Consider the following 22,370-nt stretch of genomic DNA (forward strand, 5'->3'; position numbering starts at 1 on the left):
CATCAGCAAGTCTTTGATGACAGAAAAAAGCTCGCACTTTTTTCCATTAAAAGAGATTTCATCCCGTGGATTCTTTCCCACGTTCTTTCCACGTGGCTTTGAGATAAGAAAGTTATTGACAAAGCCGGGATGAAGATCTTCTCTCCTGGTTCTTGACTGGACAAGACGTTGGAGACTGAGACTCTGCAATAGAGAAGAAATAAGTGGCTGTGATAGAAAGCAAAATAAAGCAATTATGGAGTCAAGGAACACTAATTTGTCGTCTACCCTCCTCCTAACGACAAAAATAATGCTCAACACTATAATCATTCATTCATTGGAACCATTGGGAACCTTTTCCAACAATCTGGTGGGGGGGGGGGGGGGGAGGGGAGGTTGCTGCACAGTGAGGTGGGGTATAGGGGGAGGTGAGTGAGGGGTGGTGTTTGGCAGGTGGGTGATGTCCAAATAGGCCCTGGGGACTCAGTCTCAAAATAAGGGGCCGGCTATTTTGCATTGAATGAGGAGGAATTTCTTCAGTCCGAGGATGATGAATCTTTGGAATTCTCTCCCCAGGGGGCTGTGGGTGCTCCGTCATTGAGTTTGATTAAAGCAGAAATGGAAATATTTCTTGGGTGTAATTTTCTGTTCTGGAGACTAAGTGGAACGTTCTGAGTCCCCCGATCCACCTGCCTCGCAGTCACACCCTATTGCCCCAACCAATGACCAAGTCTGAAATCTCTGAGCTAAGCAGTGTCATGATATGCAAACATGCAACCAATGAACACTCAGTATAGGACACAACCAATGGGCAGTCAGGACACTCAGAGGTGGCATCACCACAAGGGGGCATGACATAAATCCTGTAAAAGGGATGAGGCACTCGCACCGTGCCTCTTTCTACAGACAGACATCTAGAGTTAGACAGGGTTGATCAGCAGCATCACGCCCCAGCACGTGGCTTAGAGCAAGCTGGTACAGTTAGACTGAGTTACTACAGTTAGATTAGCAGAGTCAAACTCATTTGAGAACTGTGTTAATAGTTCAATAAACACGTTGAACTCATTTCAGAGTCTGGAGCATCCTTTAGTTAAGACTGCATCAAGTAGCAGCCTGTGTTATCCGAAGCAGCAAACACAACAAGCAGTGTGACCGCACCCAGAAACAAATCTCCAGGTAACTCTTTCCTTCCCTGATGTGTCGCAACTTTGCCTCCAGATCATAAATCCCAAGTGAATAGTAGAACCCTCAAGAGTATTGACAGTCAGAGAGATCTAGGGGACAGGTCCACAGGCCACTGAAAGGGGCAACACAGGTGGAGAAGGTAGTCAAGAAGGCATATGGCATGCTTGCCTTCATTGGCCGGGGCATTGAGTATAAGAATTGGCAAGTCATGTTGCAGCTATATAGAGCCTTAGTTAGGCCAGACTTGGAGTTTGTGTTCAATTCTGGTTGCCACACTACCAGAAGGATGTGGAGGCTTTAGAGAGGTTGCAGAAGAGATTTACCAGGATGTTGCCTGGTATGGAGGGCATTAGCTATGAGGAGCGGTTGAATAAACTTGGTTTGTTCTCACTGGAACGAAGGAGGTTGAGGGGCGACCTGATAGAGGTCTACAAAATAATGAGGGGCATAGACAGAGTGGATAGTCAGAGGCTTTTCCCCAGGGTAAAGGGGTCAATTACTAGGGGGCATAGGTTTAAGGTGCGAGGGGCAAAGTTTAGAGGAGATGTACGAGGTAGGTTTTTTACACAGAGGGTAGTAGGTGCCTGGAACTCGCTGCCGGAGGAGGTGGTGGAAGCAGGGATGATAGTGACGTTTAAGGGGCATCTTGACAAATACATGACTAGGATGGGAATAGAGGAATACGGACCCCGGAAGTGTAGAAGATTTTAATTTAGACATGCAGCATGGTCGGCGCAGGCTTGGAGGGCCGAAGGGCCTGTTCCTGTGCTGTACTTTTCTTTGTTCTTGTTCTTTGTTCTTTGAGGCTGACTTGTGCTGAAAACACTTCCTGCAGAGAGGTTTGTCCTGGGTTACACCAGGGTCGAGAAGTTTCCACGATCTGCAATTGCAACTCCTCACCCGAAGCTGATAGTTCAGTTATTGCTGTGGTTCAAGAAGACAGTTCACTGCCACCTTCTCCAGGCCAATTAGGGATGGGCAATAAATGTTGGACTCGTCAGCGACACCCACATCCTATGAATGAATAAAAAAAGCATTTCCGACCACATCATCTACGACCACACTGAGGAATGTGGTTCTCCAAAATTCAGAAATAGCTTGCAGAAAATAGATTTTTCTAGGGCAATGATGTTTTTATTTTAAATGCACAATGTAAAAATGTGTCGAGAATGTTGTTGATCAGATTTAATTTGTCTCCTCATGAATGAGACACAAAAAGTGGACATGAAAATAATGAATATTAACAATGAGTAAACAGCTGGAAATCCCTGTCTGCTAAACCACACAACCTGTCCATTGTTTACCATCAGCAATGGGTGTAATTCTGCCCTGAGCAACTGGCAGTTACTTTCATAATTTAATCTGCTACTCACCAACAATAACCTAAAAATGCACCGCACAGTCGTTTTACTGCCTGCAGGAATCTGTTCTCATCTTCTTAATATGAAAATCCTTGCTTAAAACTGACCTACAGGTACGTTCGATAAGAACCTTCAAGATGGGATTTGATTACCCTCACACTGCAGTCATTGTTTTCTATTCTAACAGAGATCAGAATGATGCATATTTAGTGCTTTGTGCAAGTGTTCAGAATAAACGTGTGGATTTTCTTTGACCTTGAAAGACAATCTCATTGGGGAAATCCAAATACATCTGACATTCTGAGCATCTACTCTGGCAACCGAATCAATCAGAAAACCCCCAAGTCAAGATGAACACGATCCTGAAATTCAAACATCGTCTAATCTTAGAGTCTCAATACTAACTATAAACATCTCTACAATCCCCTGAGGAAATACGGTCGTATTCGCACTGAGTGAAAAATTAGGATTATTTGTGAAAAATGGCAAGACCACCCATGATAAATGAATAAATGACCCAAAACAATTCTTCACAGAATCACAGGTTAATAGATTTGGTACACCTGAGAAAGAGGCCATTCAGCCCACATGTCTGCACCAGCTCACCGAGGGAGCAGCTCACTTGGTGCTATTGCTCCGCTTTTCACCCGCAACTCTGGACGTTCCTGCTTTTCAGATTACAGTCTAATTCTTTAGATGCTTCAATTGAACCTGCCTGCACCACTGCCTCTTAGTGCAATGCATTCCAAACCGTAATCACTGTGTGGCAGAGTTCTTTCTCACATTGCTTTGCTTCTTTTACCAATTACTTTAGTTGGTTCTTGATCCTTTCACGAGAGGGAACAGTTTGCAGAATCCATAGAATCCCTGCAGTGCAGAAGGAGGGCATTTTACCCATCGAGTCTGTATCAATCCCCTCAAAGAGGACCACACCTAGGCCCAATACCCAGCCCTATCTCCGCAGCCCCACATACCCACATCTTTAGACCGTGGGAGGAAACTGGAGCACCTGGAGAAAACCCACGCAGACACGGGGAGAAGGTGCAGACTCTACACAGTAACCCAAGATTTGAATCAAACCTAAGTCCCTGGCATTGTGAGAGACCAATTCCTGCCATCGTCTCACTGTGTCCAGACCCATGATGATATATTTTTTTAAATTTAGAGTAGCCAATTCATTTTTTCCAATTAAGGGGCAATTTAGCGTGGCCAATCCACCAATCCTGCACATCTTTGGGTTGTGGGGGCGAAACTCACGCAAACACGGGGGGAATGTGCAAACTCCACACGGACAGTGACCCAGAATCTAACCTGGGACCTCAGCGCCGTGAGGCAGTTATGCTAACCACTGTGCCACCGTGCTGCCCCAGCCCCCTCATGATTTTTAACGTCTCTATCAATCTCCTCTCAACTTTCTTTTCTCCAAGGAAAAGGGTACCATTCTCTTCAATCTCTCCTAAAGTGAACTTGTCCAGCACTGATGAATGCTGATTCACGGACACCGAGTGTGAGCTCACGGTCACGGCCAGAGAGCAGACTGGAGGAAGATTTACAATTGGGTTCCACAAGGAATTAGATATAATATTAGGTATTAGGATCACTGTAATTGCGGATCTATATTAATGACCTCACTTTAGCGTACGGTACACAATTAAAAAAATTTGCAGATGCCACAATTTTTGAAGTATTGTGAACTATGAAGTGGAGAGTGGATTAACCGCAATAGAGAATAGCGGCCGGCTGTTTACGGCTAGTCCCGCCGGTGTGAAATACTCAAGGTCCATACCGGCGGGACTCGGCTCTGAGGGTGGCCTGCGGAGTCCTCGGGGGGCGTGGGGGGTGGGGAGGGGCACAGGGGGGATCCGGCCCAGGGGGACACACCACGATGGCCTGGCACGGGATCGGGGCCCACTGACCTGCGGGCTGGCCTGTGCTGCGGGGGGCACTCTTTCCCTCCGCGCCGGCTCATGCGCAGGAATTACTCCAGTGGTTCTACGCTGGCGCTCCTGGACATGTGCCAACTCGTGCCGGCCGGCGGAGGCCCTTCGGCGCCGCTTGGCACGACACCAACCTCTCCATCGTCAGCCTAGCCCCGGAAGTGTGGAGGATTCCGCACCTTCCAGGTGGCCCAACGCCGGCGTGATTCACGCCGTTCTTTGGCGCCGGTACAGCCAGCCCGCCAATTGTGGGAGAATCCCGCCCCTGGTTTATCTTCTGTTGGAGTATTGTGTTTCATTCTGGGCTCCATACTTTGATAATAATAATAATCTTTATTGTCACAAGTAGGCTGACATTAACACTGCAATGAAGTTACTGTGAAAATCCCCTAGTCGCCACACTCCAGCGCCTGTTCGGGTACACAGAGGGAGAATTCAGAATGTCCAATTCACCCAACAGCACGTCTTTCGGGGCTTGTGGGAGGAAACCGGAGCACTCGGAGGAATCCCACGCAGACACGGGGAGAACGTGCAGACTCCACACAGCCAGTAACCCAAGCAGGGAATCAAACCTGGGACCCTGGCGCTGTGATACAACAGTGATAACCACTGTGCTACTGTGCTGCCCAGGGACAGATATGAAGGCTTTAGAGAGGGTACAAACATCAGGGGTGGGTTTCTCCAATCCCGCGGCAGAGTATCCATGCCGTCGTAAACGCCGTTGTGTTTTATGATGGTGTTAACGGGCCACTCCCAGTACTAATTCTGACCCCTACAGGGGGCCAGCATGGCGCTGGAGCAGTTCGCGCCGCTCCAATTGCCGATCCTGGCACGAACTGGGCACCGCGGGATCCGCGCTGGCGCAGTGGCGCCGGCGCAACGAGGACATGCACAGTGGCCTCCTTCAACGCACCGGCCCCGACGTAACATAGCGCAGGACTACAGGGGCCGGTGTGTAGGAAAGTAGACCCCCAGCCAGAGAGGCCGGCCCATCCATTGGTGGGCCCCAATTGTGGGCCAGGCCACAGCGGAGCCCCCCCACCCCCTCCGGGCCGGGGGCTGCCACCCGATCCTTCCACGTCAAGGTCCAGCCGGCCCAGAGCAGCTTTGAACGGCGGCAGCGGGACTTGGCTCTTTTCTTACGGCCGCTCGGCCCATCCGGGCCGGAGAATCGGTGGGCCGGCAGCGTAGAGCGGCCCCCACCAGCGCCGCACTAACCACGCCGGCACCAATGGCGCCGATTCTCTGCTTTGCGGAGAATTGCGTGCCGCCGTTGGGGCGAAATGGCCCATTCGTGGGAATTCTCTGGCCCGGCCCAGGGCTGAGAGAATCCCGTCCTATTCTCGAGATAAGAGACTTATCAGTAGAGTTGTTCAAAATAGTAAGCTGTCTGGACATAATAAATAAATCGCCAACATTGGCAGAAAGGTTGCAAACGAGAACAGACTGATTTAAGGTGATTGACAAAGACCCAAAGGGTAGTTTTTCCAGGGAGTAAGAGGAGAGCATTGGGAATGCACGGCCTGGACGTGTATTGGCGAGAGATTTAGTTGGAACTTTAAAAAAGTTTGTGGGTAAGCATCTGAGGCGAAAATATTTGCATGGGCATGAGAATGAGTGGGATAGGTTGGATTGTTTGTGTAGAGAGCTGGCATGGGCTCGAGGGGCCAAATGGCTGCCTCCTTTGCTGTAAACCTTCAATGAATCTCCAGTTTCCTTTCTGTGCTGTAAATTACTGTGCAAATTCAAATGAAGCAGAAAGCCGGAGCTGGAGTTGGAGGACAGGATTCCGGCCATGCCAAAAATAAAATAAAATTTGAACAATAGCGCTTGGCAAAGAAAAAGTGAGAATTAGCAGTAGAGCAGGAGTTCTGCAGATGTGCCTTCACCTTGACTGCCACTGCCTGTAATTCCTTTTCATTAACCAAACATTTGGTTTTATTGGCAACTCCTGTAACTGTTGGGTAACTATCGAGTGGAAAATTCAATCCATGAGTCGACTCTTTGTGTTGATCTGAATGAGCTGTAGCTGAGAGTACAGCACTGACAATGCTACCACTTTAAACCCTAAGGCTAACAGAACATACAACATGCACGACTGATTCCATAGAATTAATCTGTAGCTAATTGCATATTGCTGCAACAGCTACAGGGAGAAGAGCTTCTGTTGTCTGGTATGTTGACTCTGCTCCAATTTGAGGTCTTTCTTGGCCACAGTGCTGTTTGAGTTAAAGCCAAGAATGAAGTGATACTCCTCTCAGTCAACCCCCGACCCTGCTGATTCTAATATTAGAAAGTGGGCTGGCAAAAAGGTGTTTGTACAAAACAAGAAGGAGAAATGCATCCAGGAAATGAAGAGGAGTAATGAGAAAAACAATTTGGAGAAAATAAAGAAGAAACTATAGTAGATTTGAATGGGGATTAAAAGATATTGAAATAAAGATTGAGATCATTTTTGTAAAATTAGATCGGAGAGAAAGACAGAGAAATGACAAGTGAAGAAAGAACATCAACATTTTGTGGACAGATACTAGAGAAAAGCAATGATGTTTCCCTTTCAGAGAGTAAATAAGATGTGGATGGATGGGCCTTTGGACAAACCGGCGCTGCTCCAATAGGAGCTTTTTTCTATCTTGGTTTCTGTTTATCTCTTTCATACCTGTGTTTGGGTTCCATTGTGACCCACTATTCATTGATGTAAGCCCGGCGCACTGAACTCTGGTGTCACTTTGAAACCTGAACGTGTGCCAATTTGTGAGGTCAGTAAATGGACTCAGTCCAATTTTTCTCCACTTGCGAAGACATTTGACTCGGTGCTCACAAGAAACTGTCGATCTACTCTCTACATCACAGCATTTAAAACCATGAAGGTTGGAGATGGGAAATTCTTCGGACAGATCCAAGAAAATAGGGAATCGTACAGTGAGCTGAACATAGAATCCGCGCAGAGCAGGAGGAGGCCATTTGGCCCGTTGGGCCTGCACTGATCCTCCGAAAGAGCACTCTGCCCAGGTCCGCACCCCAATCAACCCCATCCTGTCCCCGTAACCTCTTGGGGCAGCACGGTAGCATGGTGGTTAGCACAATTGCTTCACAGCTCCAGGATCCCAGGTTCGATTCCCGGCTTGGTTCACTGTCTGGGCGGAGTCTGCACATCCTCCCCGTGTGTGCGTGGGTTTCCTCCGGGTGCTCCGGTTTCCTCCCACAGTCCAAAGATGTGCAAGTTAGGTGGATTGGCCAGGCTAAATTGCCCTTAGTGTCCAAAATTGCCCTTAGTGTTGGGTGGGGTTACTGGGTTATGGGGATAGGGTGGAGATGTGGGCTTGGGTAGGGTGCTCTTTCAAAGAGCCAATGCAGACTCAATGGGCCGAATGGCCTCCTTCTATACTGTAAATTCTATAATAAACCTGCACATCCAGGGACAATTTATCATGGCCAATTCACCTAACCTGCACATCTTTGAACTGTGGGAGGAAACCAGAGCACCCGGAGGAAACCCACGCAGACACGGGGAGAATGTTCAAACTCCATACAGTCACCCAAGGCTGGAATTGAACCAGGACCCTGGTGTTGTGAAGCAGCAGTGCTAACTACTGTGACACCGCGCAACACATAACTTTGAATCTGACTGAAATAAAACACAAAAACAAAGAATACCAGGAGTTAGTGCTCCAGGAGTTAGTGCTCCAGGAGTTAGTGCTCCAGGAGTTAGTGCTCCAGGAGTTAGTGCTCCAGGAGTTAGTGCTCCAGGAGTTAGTGCTCCAGGAGTTAGGCTCCAGGAGTTAGTGCTCCAGGAGTTAGTGCTCCAGGAGTTAGTGCTCCAGGAGTTAGTGCTCCAGGTGTTAGTGCTCCAGGAGTTAGTGCTCCAGGAGTTAGTGCTCCAGGAGTTAGTGCTCCAGGAGTTAGTGCTCCAGGGGTACACCTTCTCATCAGAACATCTAAGTTTTAACTGGCAGATTTAGAAACAAAATGAGAAATGGAGGAACAGAGAATTAGATTGATACTTCACAGCTGTACTTTCAACCTGGTGTGGAAATGGTTTCTGAAAGCTTTATGAAGCCATTTCTCCGTTACGCATGCTCAGATTTTAGTTTATGAATATAAAGCCATGTCAGAATCTAAGCAGCATTGTGAGGATATCGAGTATTGACTGCAGGAGTTGGATTAATTAAGATGACTTGCTCAATCTGAAGGATGACAGCTCAAATGAGGCATCGTAACTTTCTGTGAACCTGCACACCATCACTGACACCATCACTGATTGGGAACTGCAAGGCCACAATGAGAGGAAAATGCACTGGAACATTTGGAGGGGATTCAGTAAAGGCAGCAATGGAAAATCTCTGCTATATAAACTTTCCAAGCATATTGCTTTAGACAAGCATTTGCTACGAAATAAGCTAAATTGAGCTTCGTCTACCAGGTGGGTTTGGGTGCAGTATCAGTTTTATTTCCAATTTAAATCCATGCTGGCTTCCGTGAAGAGATAAATCATCTGGAGTTTCTGAAGGACGGCCAGCCAGATCCTCCCTGTTTACTATTGGGCCCAGAGTCTCTTCAAACCTCACAATACATTGGCTGTGAGACAAAAACAGTTAAAGATTCCCAAGTTTAGAACTGTTGAGAATTATGCATTATTTCATAGGATGTAAGGTTTAATATCTTCATTTTTACCTAGAATTAACTCCAGTTACCGCCTCTTACAATATATAATTGATTAATATTTAGATAATAGAGAAATGGAGTAACTTGGACAAAAACATTGAGTTTTATACCTTGCTTCATGAAACAATATCAGTCCTTACAGCTGTAAATAAACACCCCAAATCTTTACCTTCAGGCAAAATAATTGTAGACATTTGACAGCATTCCTCCCTAAAGAATATCTCCCTTCAAGTACTTGCATGTTCAAAGTTTCAAAATCTCAATGGCCTTTACACACTTGTTCAAAACATGTTGCATTATGGTGTTGTCAATCAGAACAGTTGAACTCACTTGATCTTTTCTTTAACTCAAGTTTTTTTTATCTCTCTCTTCACAGAAATGATGGAATTAAACAATGTTGTCACTTTTGGTGGCATTGCAAACAGCTCCAGTTACCAAGTGTTCTTGCTGGATGAGGAGAAAGGCAGACTCTTTGTTGGGGCCAAAGATCAAATATTTTCTTTCAATCTGATGAACATAAACAAGGATGTTTTGAAGGTATGTGCTTGTGCATTATCCAAGAATATCACTGACATCCAGGGCTCCTGACTCTACCTCAGTTTCTGCCTTGCAGCAAGCAAAGTAAAATTCTTTCCAACAGCACAAAAGACTGTGTTCTTCACCAAAGGAAAATTAGATGGTAGGAAATCAGATGCTCAGGCATTCATTGCAAACTGGTACTTTTTTCCCCAATGTTCTCTCCTCAACTTTGTTCCTGAAGATACATTTGCTGGATGGTACCATCAAATTCCTACAGTGCAGAAGGAGAACATTCGGCCCATCGTGTCTACACCGACCCTTGAAATCAGTACCCCGCCCAGGCACAATACCCTGCCCTATTCACATAACCCCAACTAACCTGCACATCCTTGGACACTAAGAGGCAATTTAGCGTGGCCAATCCACCTAACATGCACATCTTTGGGTGTGCATTAATATGTGTCAGACATCATCATCTCTCTCTAAAAGCCGTGATCTGTGGATGAACTCTGGTCACAGTGGGGTGATGCAGGATGTTGGGGCATAGGGTACTCGACAAAGGGGCATCGAACACTGTACATGGTAGATACCAGTCAGCATGGTGAATTTATAAAATAATTATTAAAGGTTTAATACTTAATACAAAAAACCTTATTGAAATTATCCAATCATTCAACTCCTCATGCCTGCTTCATCCTCAACTATTTACTCATCACACTTCCTGCTCTATCCACAGAGCCTTGTATTGTCTTCATTGATTCCCTGATTGGATCGAGTACTGGAACTTGCATTAATATTCCCGTCTCTGTCTTTGTTCTTCTCATGAGAATCTTGCCTCCATGTCCCATTCTTACCACCTGGACGAGTGGAAGAAACAACGTTTCTCTATTTACACCCTTCACAGTTCAATCCTTAAAAACTATTTGTTTTTATTTATTCATCCACAGGATGTGCGCAGGACTGACTAAGCCAGTGTTTATTACCCATTGTTAATTGCCCTTGACAATGTGGCCGTGAGCTGCCTTCTTATCTGCTGCAGTCCATGTGGTGTTTGTACACCTACAGTGTTATGAGGGAGGGAGTTCCAGGATTTTGACAGTGACAGTGAAGGGGCGGCAATATATTTCCAAGACAGGATGGTGGGTGGTTTGGATGCAGGGGAGCCTGAAGGTGGTGGGGTTCCCAGGTATCTGCTGCCCTTGTCCTTTTAGTTGGTAGAGGTTGTGGGTTTCTAAGGAGTCTTGGTAAGTTATTGCAGTATATCTGGAATACCCTGTTGCCACTGTACATTGGTGGTGGAGGGAGTGAATGTTGAAGGTGATGGATGGGGTGCCAATCAAGCGGGGCTGCTTTGTCCTGGATGGTGGTGAGCTTCTTGAGTGTTGTTGGAGCTGCATTCATCCAGGTCAGTGGAGTGTATTCCATTACACTCCTGACTTGTGACTTGTAGATGGTGGACAGGGTTTGGGGAGTCAGGAGGTGAGTTACTCTCTGCAGGATTCCAAGCCTCTCACCTTCTCTTGTAGCCACAGTGTTAGATGGCTAGTTCAGTTCAATATATTGAAAGGGGGAGGTTCAGTGTTGACAATGCCATTGATTGTAAAGGGGAGATGGTCAGATTCTCTCTTGTTGGAGATGGTAATGTTCTGGAACTTGAGTGGCCTGAATGTTACTTGTGACTTATCAGTCCATGGCTGGCCATGGTCTAGGTATTGAACCATATGCACACTGACTGCTACAGGACTGGAGGAATTATGAATGGTGTTGAGCATTGTGAACTCAGTGTACACACCCACTTCTGACCTTATGATGGAGGGAAGGTTACTGATGAAGCAGCTGAAGATCCTAGGACTACCCCGAGGAAGTCCTGCAGTGATATCCTGGAGCTGAGATGATTGACCCCCAACGATCACAACCGTCTTCCCCTGTGCCAGGTATGACTCCAACCAGCGGAGAGTTTTCCCCGATTCCCATTGACTCCAGTTTAGCTAGGGCTCCATGATACCATACTTAATCAAACACTGGCCTGATGTCAAGGGCAGTCACTCTCACCTCATATCTGGAATTCTGCTCTTTTGTCCATGATTGAACCAAGGCTGTATTGAGGCCAGACGCTCTGTGGTCCTGGCAGAATGTAAACCGAGAGTCAGTGACTGGATTATTGCCGCGTGAATGCTGCTTGATAGTCCTGCCAACATCCCCTTTCATCACTTTACTGAAGATTGAGAGTTGACTGACAGGCGGTAATTGGCCAGCTTGAATTTATTTTGCTTTTTGTTTGTCGGACATAACCTGGACAGTTTCCTACGTTGCTGGGCCGATGCCAGTGTTATAGCTGCACCTGGAACAGCTTGTCTAAGGCTATGGCAAGTTCTGGAGCACGTCTTCAGTACTATTGCCAGAATATTAGAAGAAGCATTTAGAAGCCATTCAGAGAAGATTTACTAGACTAATATCTGGATTGGACGGATTGTCTTCTGAGGAAAGGCTGGACAGACGACACTTGTGTTGTTTAGAATAGTGAGAGGCGACTTGATTGAAACAATAAAGATTCTGAGGGGCATTGACAGGGTGATTGTGGAAAGGATGTTTCCTCTTGTGGGAGAATCTAGAACTAGGGGTCACTGTTTAAAAATAATGGGTCGCCATTTAAGGTGAAATTTCTTCTTCCAGAGGGTCATGAGTCTCCCGAACTCTCTCACCAAAAGGTGGTGGAAGCAGAGTCTGAATATTTTTAACGCAGAACTCGATAGAATCTTGGTTAACAAGGGGGTAAAAGGTGATGGGGGTATGAAGGAATGTGGGATCAAATTTGCAATCAGATCAGCCACAGGAACAGAGAAACATAGGAACAGGAGTAGGTCATTCAGCCCATCTAGCCTGTCCCACCATTCAATGAGATCATAGCTGATCTGTGACCTAACTCCATCAACCTGCCTTTGGCCCATATCCCTTCATACCTTTGTTGAACAAAAATCTAGCTATCTCAGATTTAACATTAACGACTGTTCCAGCTTCAACGTCTGTGTGTGGGGGAGAGCTCTAAATCTCTACCACCCTTTGAGTGAAGAAGCTCTTCCCAACATCTCTCCTGAACGGTCTGGCCCTGATTTTTAGCCTAGTTTTGGAATTTCCAACCAGTGGAAATAGTTTATCTTTATCTACCCTGTCTGTCTTTCCCTGTTAATATCTTGAAGACGTTCATCAGATCACCTCTTAACCTTCTAAATTCGAGCAGAAACAGGCCTAATTTGAGTAATCTCTGCTCGTAATCAACCCCTATAATCCAGGTATTATTTTTGTCAACCATGGTTGCTCGTCCTCCAAGACCAAAATATCCTTCCTAAGGTGTGGTGCCCAGAACTGCTGACAGTGACTCCAAATGGGGTCTAACCAGGGTTTTGTAATGCTGCAGCATAACCCCCTGTGTCTTTATATTCCAATCCTCTAGATTATCATAGCATTTACAGTGCAGAAGGAGGCCATTCGGCCCATCGAATCTGCACCGGCTCTTGGAAAGAGCACCCTACCCAAGGTCAACACCTCCACCCTATCCCCATAACCCCACCCAACACTAAGGGCAATTTTGGACACGAAGGGCAATTTATCATGGCCAATCCACCTAACCCGCACATCTTTGGACTGTGGGAGGAAACCGGAGCAGTGACCCAAGCTGGAATCAAACCTGGGACCCTGGGGCTGTGAAGCAATTATGCTATCCACAATGCTACCGTGCTTATAAAGATATAAAGGCTAACATTCCATTAGCCTTTTTGATTATTTTCTGCACTTGCTACTGGCATTTTAAGGACCTATACACCTGGATCACCCCCCACCCCCCACCCCCCACCGAAGTCTCTTTGGACACCCACTATACCCAACCTCTTTCCATTAAGAAAGTACTCTGCTCTCTCCCTTTTTGGTCCGAAATGGATAACCTCACACTTACTCACATTAAACTCCATCTGCCACAATTTTTGCCCATTCACCTAGTCTGTCAATATCTCCTTGCAATGTTTTGCTATCACCTAGACTGTCTACAATGCCCCCTAACTTTGCATCATCCGCAAATTTGGTAGTGAGAGTAATTGAACATGAATGAATAGCCCCATCTTAGTAAATGGCAGGCCAGGCTTCAGGAGCTCCTAATTCATATATTTTAATGTTGTCTTGGCCCATAGCCTTTGCAGTGCCCAGTACCTTCAGCCATTTCTTGGTATCAGGTGAAGTGAATCGAATTGGCTTAAGACTGGCATCTGTGATGCTGGAATGGATCATCCACTCAACACTTCTGGCTAAGATCGTTGAGAATGTTTCAGCCTTGTCTTTTGCACAGATATGCTGGGCTCCCCTCTCATTGAGGATGGGGATATTACTGTAGCCGCCTCCGCCAGAGTTGTTTAATTGTCCACCATCATTCATGACTGAGTGCAATAGGACTGAAAGGCTTCAATCTGATATGTTTATTCTGGTATTTAATTTGATTTATTGTCACGTACTGAGGTAATATGAAAAGTATTGTTCTGCACACAGTTCAGACAGATCATTCCATACATGAAAAAAACAAAGAGCAAACATAAATACACAATGTAAATACATAGACACAGTGCAGGTTGCTTAAGATCCTGAAATAGAACCCTTCCTGCTTCTCAGTAGAGAAGATGTGTGAAGAGATCAAGTCAGTCCATAAGAGGGTCATTCAGGAGTCTGGTAACAGTGGGGAAGAAGCTGTTTTTGAACCTGTTAGTGTTCTCAGACTTTTGTATCTCCTGCCCGATAGAAGAAGTTGGAAGAGTGAGTAAGCCGGGTGGGAGGGATCTTTGATTATGCTGCCCGCTTTCCCCCGGCAGCGGGAGGTGTAGATGGAGTCAATGGATGGGAGGCAGGTTTGTGTGATGGACTGGGCGGTGTTCACGACTCTCTGAGGTTTCTTGCGGTCCTGGGCCGAGCAGTTGCCACACCAGGCTGTGATGCTGCCAGGTAGTATGCTTTCTATGGTGCATCTGTATCACTGAGCTCTGTCTATTACTTGATACTTAAGTTGTTTGGCGCGCAAATAGTCCTGTGTTGTAGCTTCACCAGGTTACATAGAACATACAGTGCAGACGGAGGCCATTCAGTCCATCGAGTCTGCACTGACCCATTTAAGCCCTCACTTTAACCCCCATCCCCGTAACCCAATAATAATAATAATAATCTTTTCATTGGCACAAGTAGGCTTACATTAACACTGCAATGAAGTTACTGTGAAAAGCCCCTAGTTGCCACATTCCGGCACCTGTTCGGCTGCACCGAGGGAGATTTCAGAATGTCCAAACGTCTTTTGCGGCTTGTGGAAGGAAACCGGAGCACCCGGAGGAAACCCACGCAGACACGGGGAGAACGTGCAGACTCCGCACAGACAGTGACCCAGCCGGGAATCGAACCTGGGACCCTGGCGCTGTGAAGCCACAGTGCTAGCCACTGTGCTACTGTGCTGCCGCAAGAGGTTGAGACCTCTTTTTTTAGGTATGCCTGGTATTGCTTTTGGCATGCCCTCCAGCACTCCTCATTGAACCAAGATTGGTCCCCTGACTTTGAGGCACTGGTAGAGTGGAGGATATACCAGGCAATAAGGTTTCAGCTTGGGGTTGAGTACAATTCTGTTGCTACTGATGGCCCACAAACTTTTGAAGCTTTTAAAATACGTACACAAGCTAAGAATCATTGAAAATGCAAAGTCAGTCACTGGCTGCACTGCATTGGAGGGAGAATGATAATCTGGGAGACAGTAGAACCACTCAGTTTACAGACAAAGATGCATTGGAAGCGTGCAGAAGCTAACTGCCATGTCTGGTGGAGACAATGGAATATAGTAGGAGATGGGTATCAACTCATCCTGACATAACCTACGTGTAATGTCCAGATGGTTTTGTGGATTCTGCCTTTTTGGAATATACAAAGTCTGGGATGAAAGTTGGCCAAAAGCCGCCCCAAGTGTGTGTGGGTGTGTCAACCTGTACCGAGCTGTCAGAACGTGTGCAACACTGAAGGAGAATCAGCAGCAGTCGCACATCCCCGGCAAAATCTTTCTCGGCCTATCCCTATCTCTCTCTCTCTCTCGGATTGTTGAAGTGCGTCAAGTCAGCAAAGACCACCAGCTGAAACGAGAACAGGGGAACCACTCGGCCAAACTGCAGAACAACAGAATCTCAAAGCTGACTGTTTGCCTGCTGAAAACAGCACTATTGGAATCTCAAATCACAATCGCCACAATGGTCAATCATCAGCTCCTCATGAGTGAAGGACTGTTTGTATAACCACTCAATTCTCACTTCTAATCTGTGTGAATGTATACGCCTGTCATTTTCTTGCCTTTAGTCATTCATAAACTCACTCTAACCTCAAGAAAGCCTGGTTGAATTGGCTCCTTTACTTAGCAAGGGAATTAAGGGTTTATGGGGATAAGATGGGAAAGGTCAGTTGAGGATTATCAGATTCACAAAAGGAAAGATTCTTTTAGATTAATCTTGTTGTGACCAGCAGAGGGGTTTGAATAATGGAAGGCAGCAAGCTCATCCTTCCTCATCTGGGGCACAACAATTTGGGGTTATCCCAGCCGGATGGTAGAAAATTGAGGGATCTCGCCCAGGTTGACATTTTTGGGGAACCTCACCTGAGGACCGGTCGTAACAAAGGCTGTAGTGATATGCATCACTGTATATACATAAGGGGTTAATGTAAATGCACTACAACTAAGTAACCACTAGAGGGAGCACCAGAGATGTCATGACATGCAGATACGCAACCAATGGGTCATTAGAACAGGACACAACCAATGGGTAATCAGGACATCCAGAGGTGGCATTACCACAAGGGGGCACTACACAACCCCTATAAAAAGGACAGGGCACACAGGCTCTGCCTCTTCCACTGGCAGAAAGCAAGAGAGCAGGACAGGGTTGATTATCAGCAACATCACACCCTAGCACATGGTCGAGGGCAAGCATGTATAGTTAGCAGAATAGACTGAGTTACTAGAGGCAGATTAGTAGAGTGTCAAACTCATTTAAGAGCATTGTTAATTGTTCAATAAATACGTTAAACGTATCTCCGAGTCCGGAGCATCTTTCAGCAGAGCCTACATCAAGTGGCAGCTTATGTTACTGGCAATAACATCACACAACAAAGGCCAGTCTTGAGTTGCAAGATCTGTTTAAAATCTACCCCATTTAGCACAGTGGTAGTGCCACACAACACAATGGAGGGTATCTTTAACATCATTACAAGGACTGTGCAGTGGTCATCCCTACTGATAACATCATGTACAGATATATCTGTGGCTGCCAGGTTGTTGGACATTAGGTCAATAGGTTTTTCCTTGTTGGTTCCTTCACCACTTGGCGCAGAGCCAGTCTAGCAGCTATGTCCTTTAGGACTCAGCCAGTTTGCACAGTTCACTGGGCCACGCTTGGTGATGGACATTGAAGTACCCCCTCCAGACTACATTCTGCGCCCTTGCCACCCTCAGTGATTCCTCCAAGTGGTGTTCAGCATGAACTGAGGGAGGTGGGGTGGGGAGGGGGGTACATGGTAATCAGCAGGAGGTTTCCTTGCCCATGATTGACCAGATGTCTTGAGATTTCATGGGGTCTGGAGGCGATGTTGAGGATCCCAGGGCACCTCCCTCTTGTCTGTATAGACTGTCCCTCCGTCACCTACAGTGTATTATAACAGTTTTAGTTCTGTAACGCATACCATTCACTAGCTACAAAATTGATTTTCATAACTTTTTAAAGAGTGTTAAATGTGTTGAAATCCCACTATTTGCTAATAGTGTTCAAACGCTTAAGATGCCTTCGAAAAATTTTTAATTCCTATTTTAGTAGAGAGATTCATCTGTTTAAAATCAAGTGAAAATAAACAGATTAAACTTAAAATTAATCATTTCCTGGGTGTAAAATGTGCTGAAGCACATGTTGACTTATTATCACTTCAAAGATGTGCCAAACACAATTGTGACTGACTCCTGTGAATTATTAGGTGTGGTACAATCCTGCGAAAGGGGTAACATTTCATCAATTTCTGCTGTGCATCCTGAGTGTTTCACAGGTCTTTCACAATCTTCCTCCAAATATCAATATTCTCACATTTAAATAGCTACATTTAATATGCGAAATGATAAGGAATCCAAAAGATTCTGCCAACTATCCATGATATATTCATTAATGAGAATAGGAATTGTTAATTTTATTCTACCCAAAGTCAATAATTCTAGAATAATTATTTCTAGAAAAATAATCACACTGCAGTACCTTTTGATAACCTCCATTATGTTGTTATTGCCTTTTGTCCAGCTTCACACTGACTTCGTATGATTCCATTTTTATCTGTCTGAATGTAACCAGTACATCTCGATCAGTTATTTCCTTCCTACTCCCACATAGTTAGCTCCATAGTTCCCTAAGGTTCTACCATTGAACTCCATCTGCCACTTCTCAGCCCAGCTCTGCATTCTGTCAATGTCCTGTTGTAACCTGCAACAGCCCTCGACACCATTTACAATCCACCAACCTTTGTGTCATCTGCAACCTCAATAACCCACCCTTCCACTTTCTCACCCAAGTCATTTATAAAAACCACAAAGAGCAGAGGTCAGAGAACAGATCCCTGCGGGACACCACACCATCAGTGGGAATACTTTCCATCCACTACCACTTGCTGTCTTCTTTTAGCCAACCAATACTGTATTCAGACAGCCAAATCTCCCGATATCCCATGCCCCCTGACTTTCTGAATGAGCCCACCATGGGGAACTTTATGAAGTGCCTTACTGAAATCCATATACACCACATCCACTACCCGACATTCATCAGTGTGTCTCGTCACATCCTCAAAGAATTCAATGAGGCTTGTGAGGCATGACCTGCCCCTCACAAAGCCATGCTGACTATCTTTAATCAAACAATGTTTCTCTAAATAATCATAAATCCTATCTCTCAGAATCCTTTCCAATATTTTGCTCACCACAGATGTAAGACTGATGGGTCTGTAATTCCCAGGGATTTTCCCTATTCCTTTCTTGAACAGGGGAACAACATTCACCTCCCTCCAATCATCCGGTACTACTCCAGTGGAGAGTGAGGATGCAAAGATCATTGCCAATGGTGCAGCAATCTCCTCCCTTGCTTCCCGTAATAACCTTGGATATATCCCATCTGGGCCAGGGAACTTATCTACCCTGATGCTTTTCAAAATTCCCAGCATATCCTCCTTCTTAATATCAACCTGTTTGAGCCTATTAACCTGGTTCTCATGAGCAACAAGGTCTCTCTGGTGAATACTGAAGCAAAGTATTCATTTAGGGCTTCCCCCATCTCTTCACACTCTAGGCACAAGTTCCCTCCACTATCCCTGATCGGCCCTACTCTCACTCTGATCATCCTCTTATTTCTCACATAAGTGTAGAACGCCTTGGGGTTTTTCCTAATCCTTCTCACCAGGGCTTTTTCATGCCCCCTTCTAGCTCTCCTCAGTCCATTTTGCGTTCCTTCCTGGATACCTTGTCGAGCCATGTCAGATCCTTTCTTCCTCAACCTTATGTAAGCTTCCTTCCTTAAACAACCCCCACATTACTGTTGTGCATTTCCCGAAGAACAATTGTTCCCACTTTATGCTCCCCAGCTCCTGTCTAATAGCAGTATAATTTCCCCTCTACCAATTAAATATCTTTCCATACTGTCTGTTCCTATTCCTCCCCATGACTATGGTAAAAGTCAAGGAGTTGTGGTCACTGTCACTAACACATGATCAATGTGTACAAAGAGACATAGCAGTTAGCACTGCAGCCTACGGCGCTGAGGACCCGGGTTCGAATCCCGGCCCTGGGTCACTGTCTGTGTGGAGTTTGCACATTCTCCCCGTGTCTGTGTGGGTTTCACCCCCACAACCAAAGATGTGCAGGGTAGGTGGATTGGCCACACTAAATTGCCCCTTAATTGGAAAAAAATAATTGGGTACTCTAAATTTAATAAAAAAGAAAAAAGAACAATACAGCACAGGAACAACCCCTTCGGCCCTCCAAGCCGGTGCCAGTCATGTTAACACCCTTGGCCAAACCCTCAGCACTTGTGCCGTATCCCTCTATACCCAACCTAGCCATGTATTTGTCAAGATGCCTTTTGACCACCGTTAATGTATCCGTTTCCGCAACCTCCCCAGGCAACGTATATTATGCACTCACCACCCTCTGTGTAAAAAACCTGCATCCCGCATCTCCTCTAAACTTTGCTCTGCAGACCTTGGGAGGAATTCTCCGACCCCCCCCCGCGGGTTGGAGAATCGGTGCGGCGCCGTGCGCATCGTACCACGCCGTTCCGACACCGGGATGCAATTCTCCGCAATGAGGAGAATCGGCACCACCAGTGTTGGCGTTGTCGGCGCGGCGTCGGTCGGGGTATGCGCTGACTCTCTGGCCTGGGCCGGCATGGGCTGGCGCACCGATTCTCCGGGCCTGATGGGCCAAGCGACCGTCAACAAAAAGCCGAGTCCCGTCGGCGCCGTTCTAACCTGCTGTGGGCTGGAGGGACTTCGCCATTGAAGGGTCCAAGTGCAGCCTGTGGGAGGAGAGGGGGGTGTCCGACCCCGGTGGGGGGGCCTCTGTAGTGGCCTGGCCCGTGATCGGGGCTCACGAATTGACGGGCCGGCCTCACTGGCCCCCGGCCCACTTTCCTCCACACTGGCTCCTGTAGCCCTGCGCCATTTGGCGTCGGGGCCACCGCGGGGAAGAAGGACACTGCGCATGCGCAGGCCCTGCGGTGCCGGGTTCAGGCCGGGATTGGCAGCTGGGGCAGTGGAGACTGCTCCAGCACCGTCCAGTTTGCTGTGGATGCAGAATGGGGTCCCGGGACGGGCGCCGACGCCGGAGTAAAACACTCCCGTTTTTACTCCGGCATCGTCACTTAGCTGCCCGTTGGGAGAATCCTACCCCTTAAACCTATGTCCCTTGGTTACTGATACCTCCACCCTGGGAGTGCCTGCCCATGTCTCTATCCATGTCCCTCACATTCTCCCCGTGTCTGCGTGGGTTTCGCCCCCACAAACCAAAGATGTGCAGGGTAGGTGGATTGGCCATGCTAAATTGCCCCTTAATTGGAAAAAATAATTGGGTACACTAAATTTATTTAAGAAAAAGAAAGAAAAAAAAATCATGTCCCTCGACGTCTAGGAGGTCACCCCTCAACCTCCATCGTTCTAATGAAAACAGTCCGAGTCTATTCAGACTCTCTGCATAGATAACACCTCCAGACCAGATCTACAGACCAGACCAGATCTACTGCTTCTCTCAATCATCATTCAGCTGTCTTCAGCCAGACTGCTTGCCTGATGTTGAGTATTGGATGAATGAAAACTTCCCCAATTTAGCTTTGGGAAAATTGAAGCCATTCTTCCCAATTCCTGCCAAAAACGATGCTTCCTACCCGCTGATTTCATTCCACTCCTTACTATCGTTCTCTGATTCTACCGGGCTGTATGAAACCTTGACATTCTGATCAGTTGTCAGCTGCTTTTCAAACTCAATTTCTTTTCATTAAAACTTACTTCCCCCTTTTTCCATTATTTCAAGGGGTGTTGCTATCTCTCGCAAATGTGGCATTTATTGCCCAAAGCTAATTGCTCTTTCTCTGTTGTCCACAAAATCTACTTTATTCAAAGTACACTCTCTTGTTTTCAATTCCACATTAACTGCATCACCCTCAAAGTGCAAAGGGCATGAGTAGCACCCCCACTTCATTCCCGCCCTTTTAATAACTTAAAAAAAAACACATTGCGCACTCGCGCTCACTTGTCTTCGCCAACCGTATTGTGACATGGGCAGCATTTCATCAGAGTCAATTAGCTTGTTAATGACCTCAATTGACTCTTATTTATCTATCTGCATATCGCGAGTGGGCTGCCCACCTATTGCATTGTGGGTAGGCTCGGGCGTGGGAAGATGGAGGGTTGGACACTTGTCCTTTTTTACGTTTTCCATTGAAAACACAGCAGGGGTATTCCAGCCCATAGACTACATTGAAGACAGAGAGCAAAAGGCCGTTGGATATTATCAGAATCATGGGGAGAGTGTGAAAAGTTAAGGTCTGTTGATGGAATAGACTTGATTGTCTGAATGATCGACTCCTTTAGCAGGGACTGATGGGGCGCCACCGTGCTTCTGAATAATGCTCAAAAGGTTTTCAAAGAGATCCAGCATGACCCTTCCTCTATTGAAGTGAAGCATTTTGATTTCAGAAAATAATTTTACACGAGTAAGTCTGTGCAGGTTGCTTAAGATCCTGAAATAGAACCCTTCCTGCTCCTGGGAGACAGTTCAGCCCAGACTGGCTTTCGTGTAAACGGAGAAATCTCCACTCAGCTGTGACAGGTGGGTTTGAGGGATAGGCATCCATAGGAGAGTAATCCCCAGCTTTGTGGTGGAGAAGTGAGTGAGTGACTCAGAAAGCACGCAGTAACTTTCATTTCATTAGACACGACAGGCATCTCACACTTCAAAGTGCAGCATAACTCAACATATCAGTGATTCAATAGGTTACTGACGTGACGCCAGAGAGTAAATGCCACTATGTTTTTTGAGACAGTATTCGAGTATTTTCCCCAGTGGTTTTGGGGAATCAATGAGACATTATTTGTGAAAAATGTTAGTTTAAGCAGAACTCATTTTTAAACTGTGCACATATTCATCCTT

General features: G+C 46.3%; 1 protein-coding gene across 2 annotated transcripts in view; it reads left to right on the forward strand.

Moving 5' to 3' along the window:
• Positions 1–22,370, forward strand: part of sema3ab (sema domain, immunoglobulin domain (Ig), short basic domain, secreted, (semaphorin) 3Ab) — a 285,635-nt gene that overhangs the window by 70,094 nt on the left and 193,171 nt on the right. For both annotated transcript variants that reach the window (XM_038811984.1, XM_038811983.1), the window contains exon 2: positions 9,504–9,664. In XM_038811984.1, the coding sequence (XP_038667912.1) occupies positions 9,504–9,664 (161 nt within the window). The remainder of the gene's footprint in view (positions 1–9,503; positions 9,665–22,370) is intronic.

Source organism: Scyliorhinus canicula, chromosome 11 (assembly GCF_902713615.1).
Source record: "Scyliorhinus canicula chromosome 11, sScyCan1.1, whole genome shotgun sequence".
Classification (NCBI taxonomy): domain Eukaryota; kingdom Metazoa; phylum Chordata; class Chondrichthyes; order Carcharhiniformes; family Scyliorhinidae; genus Scyliorhinus; species Scyliorhinus canicula.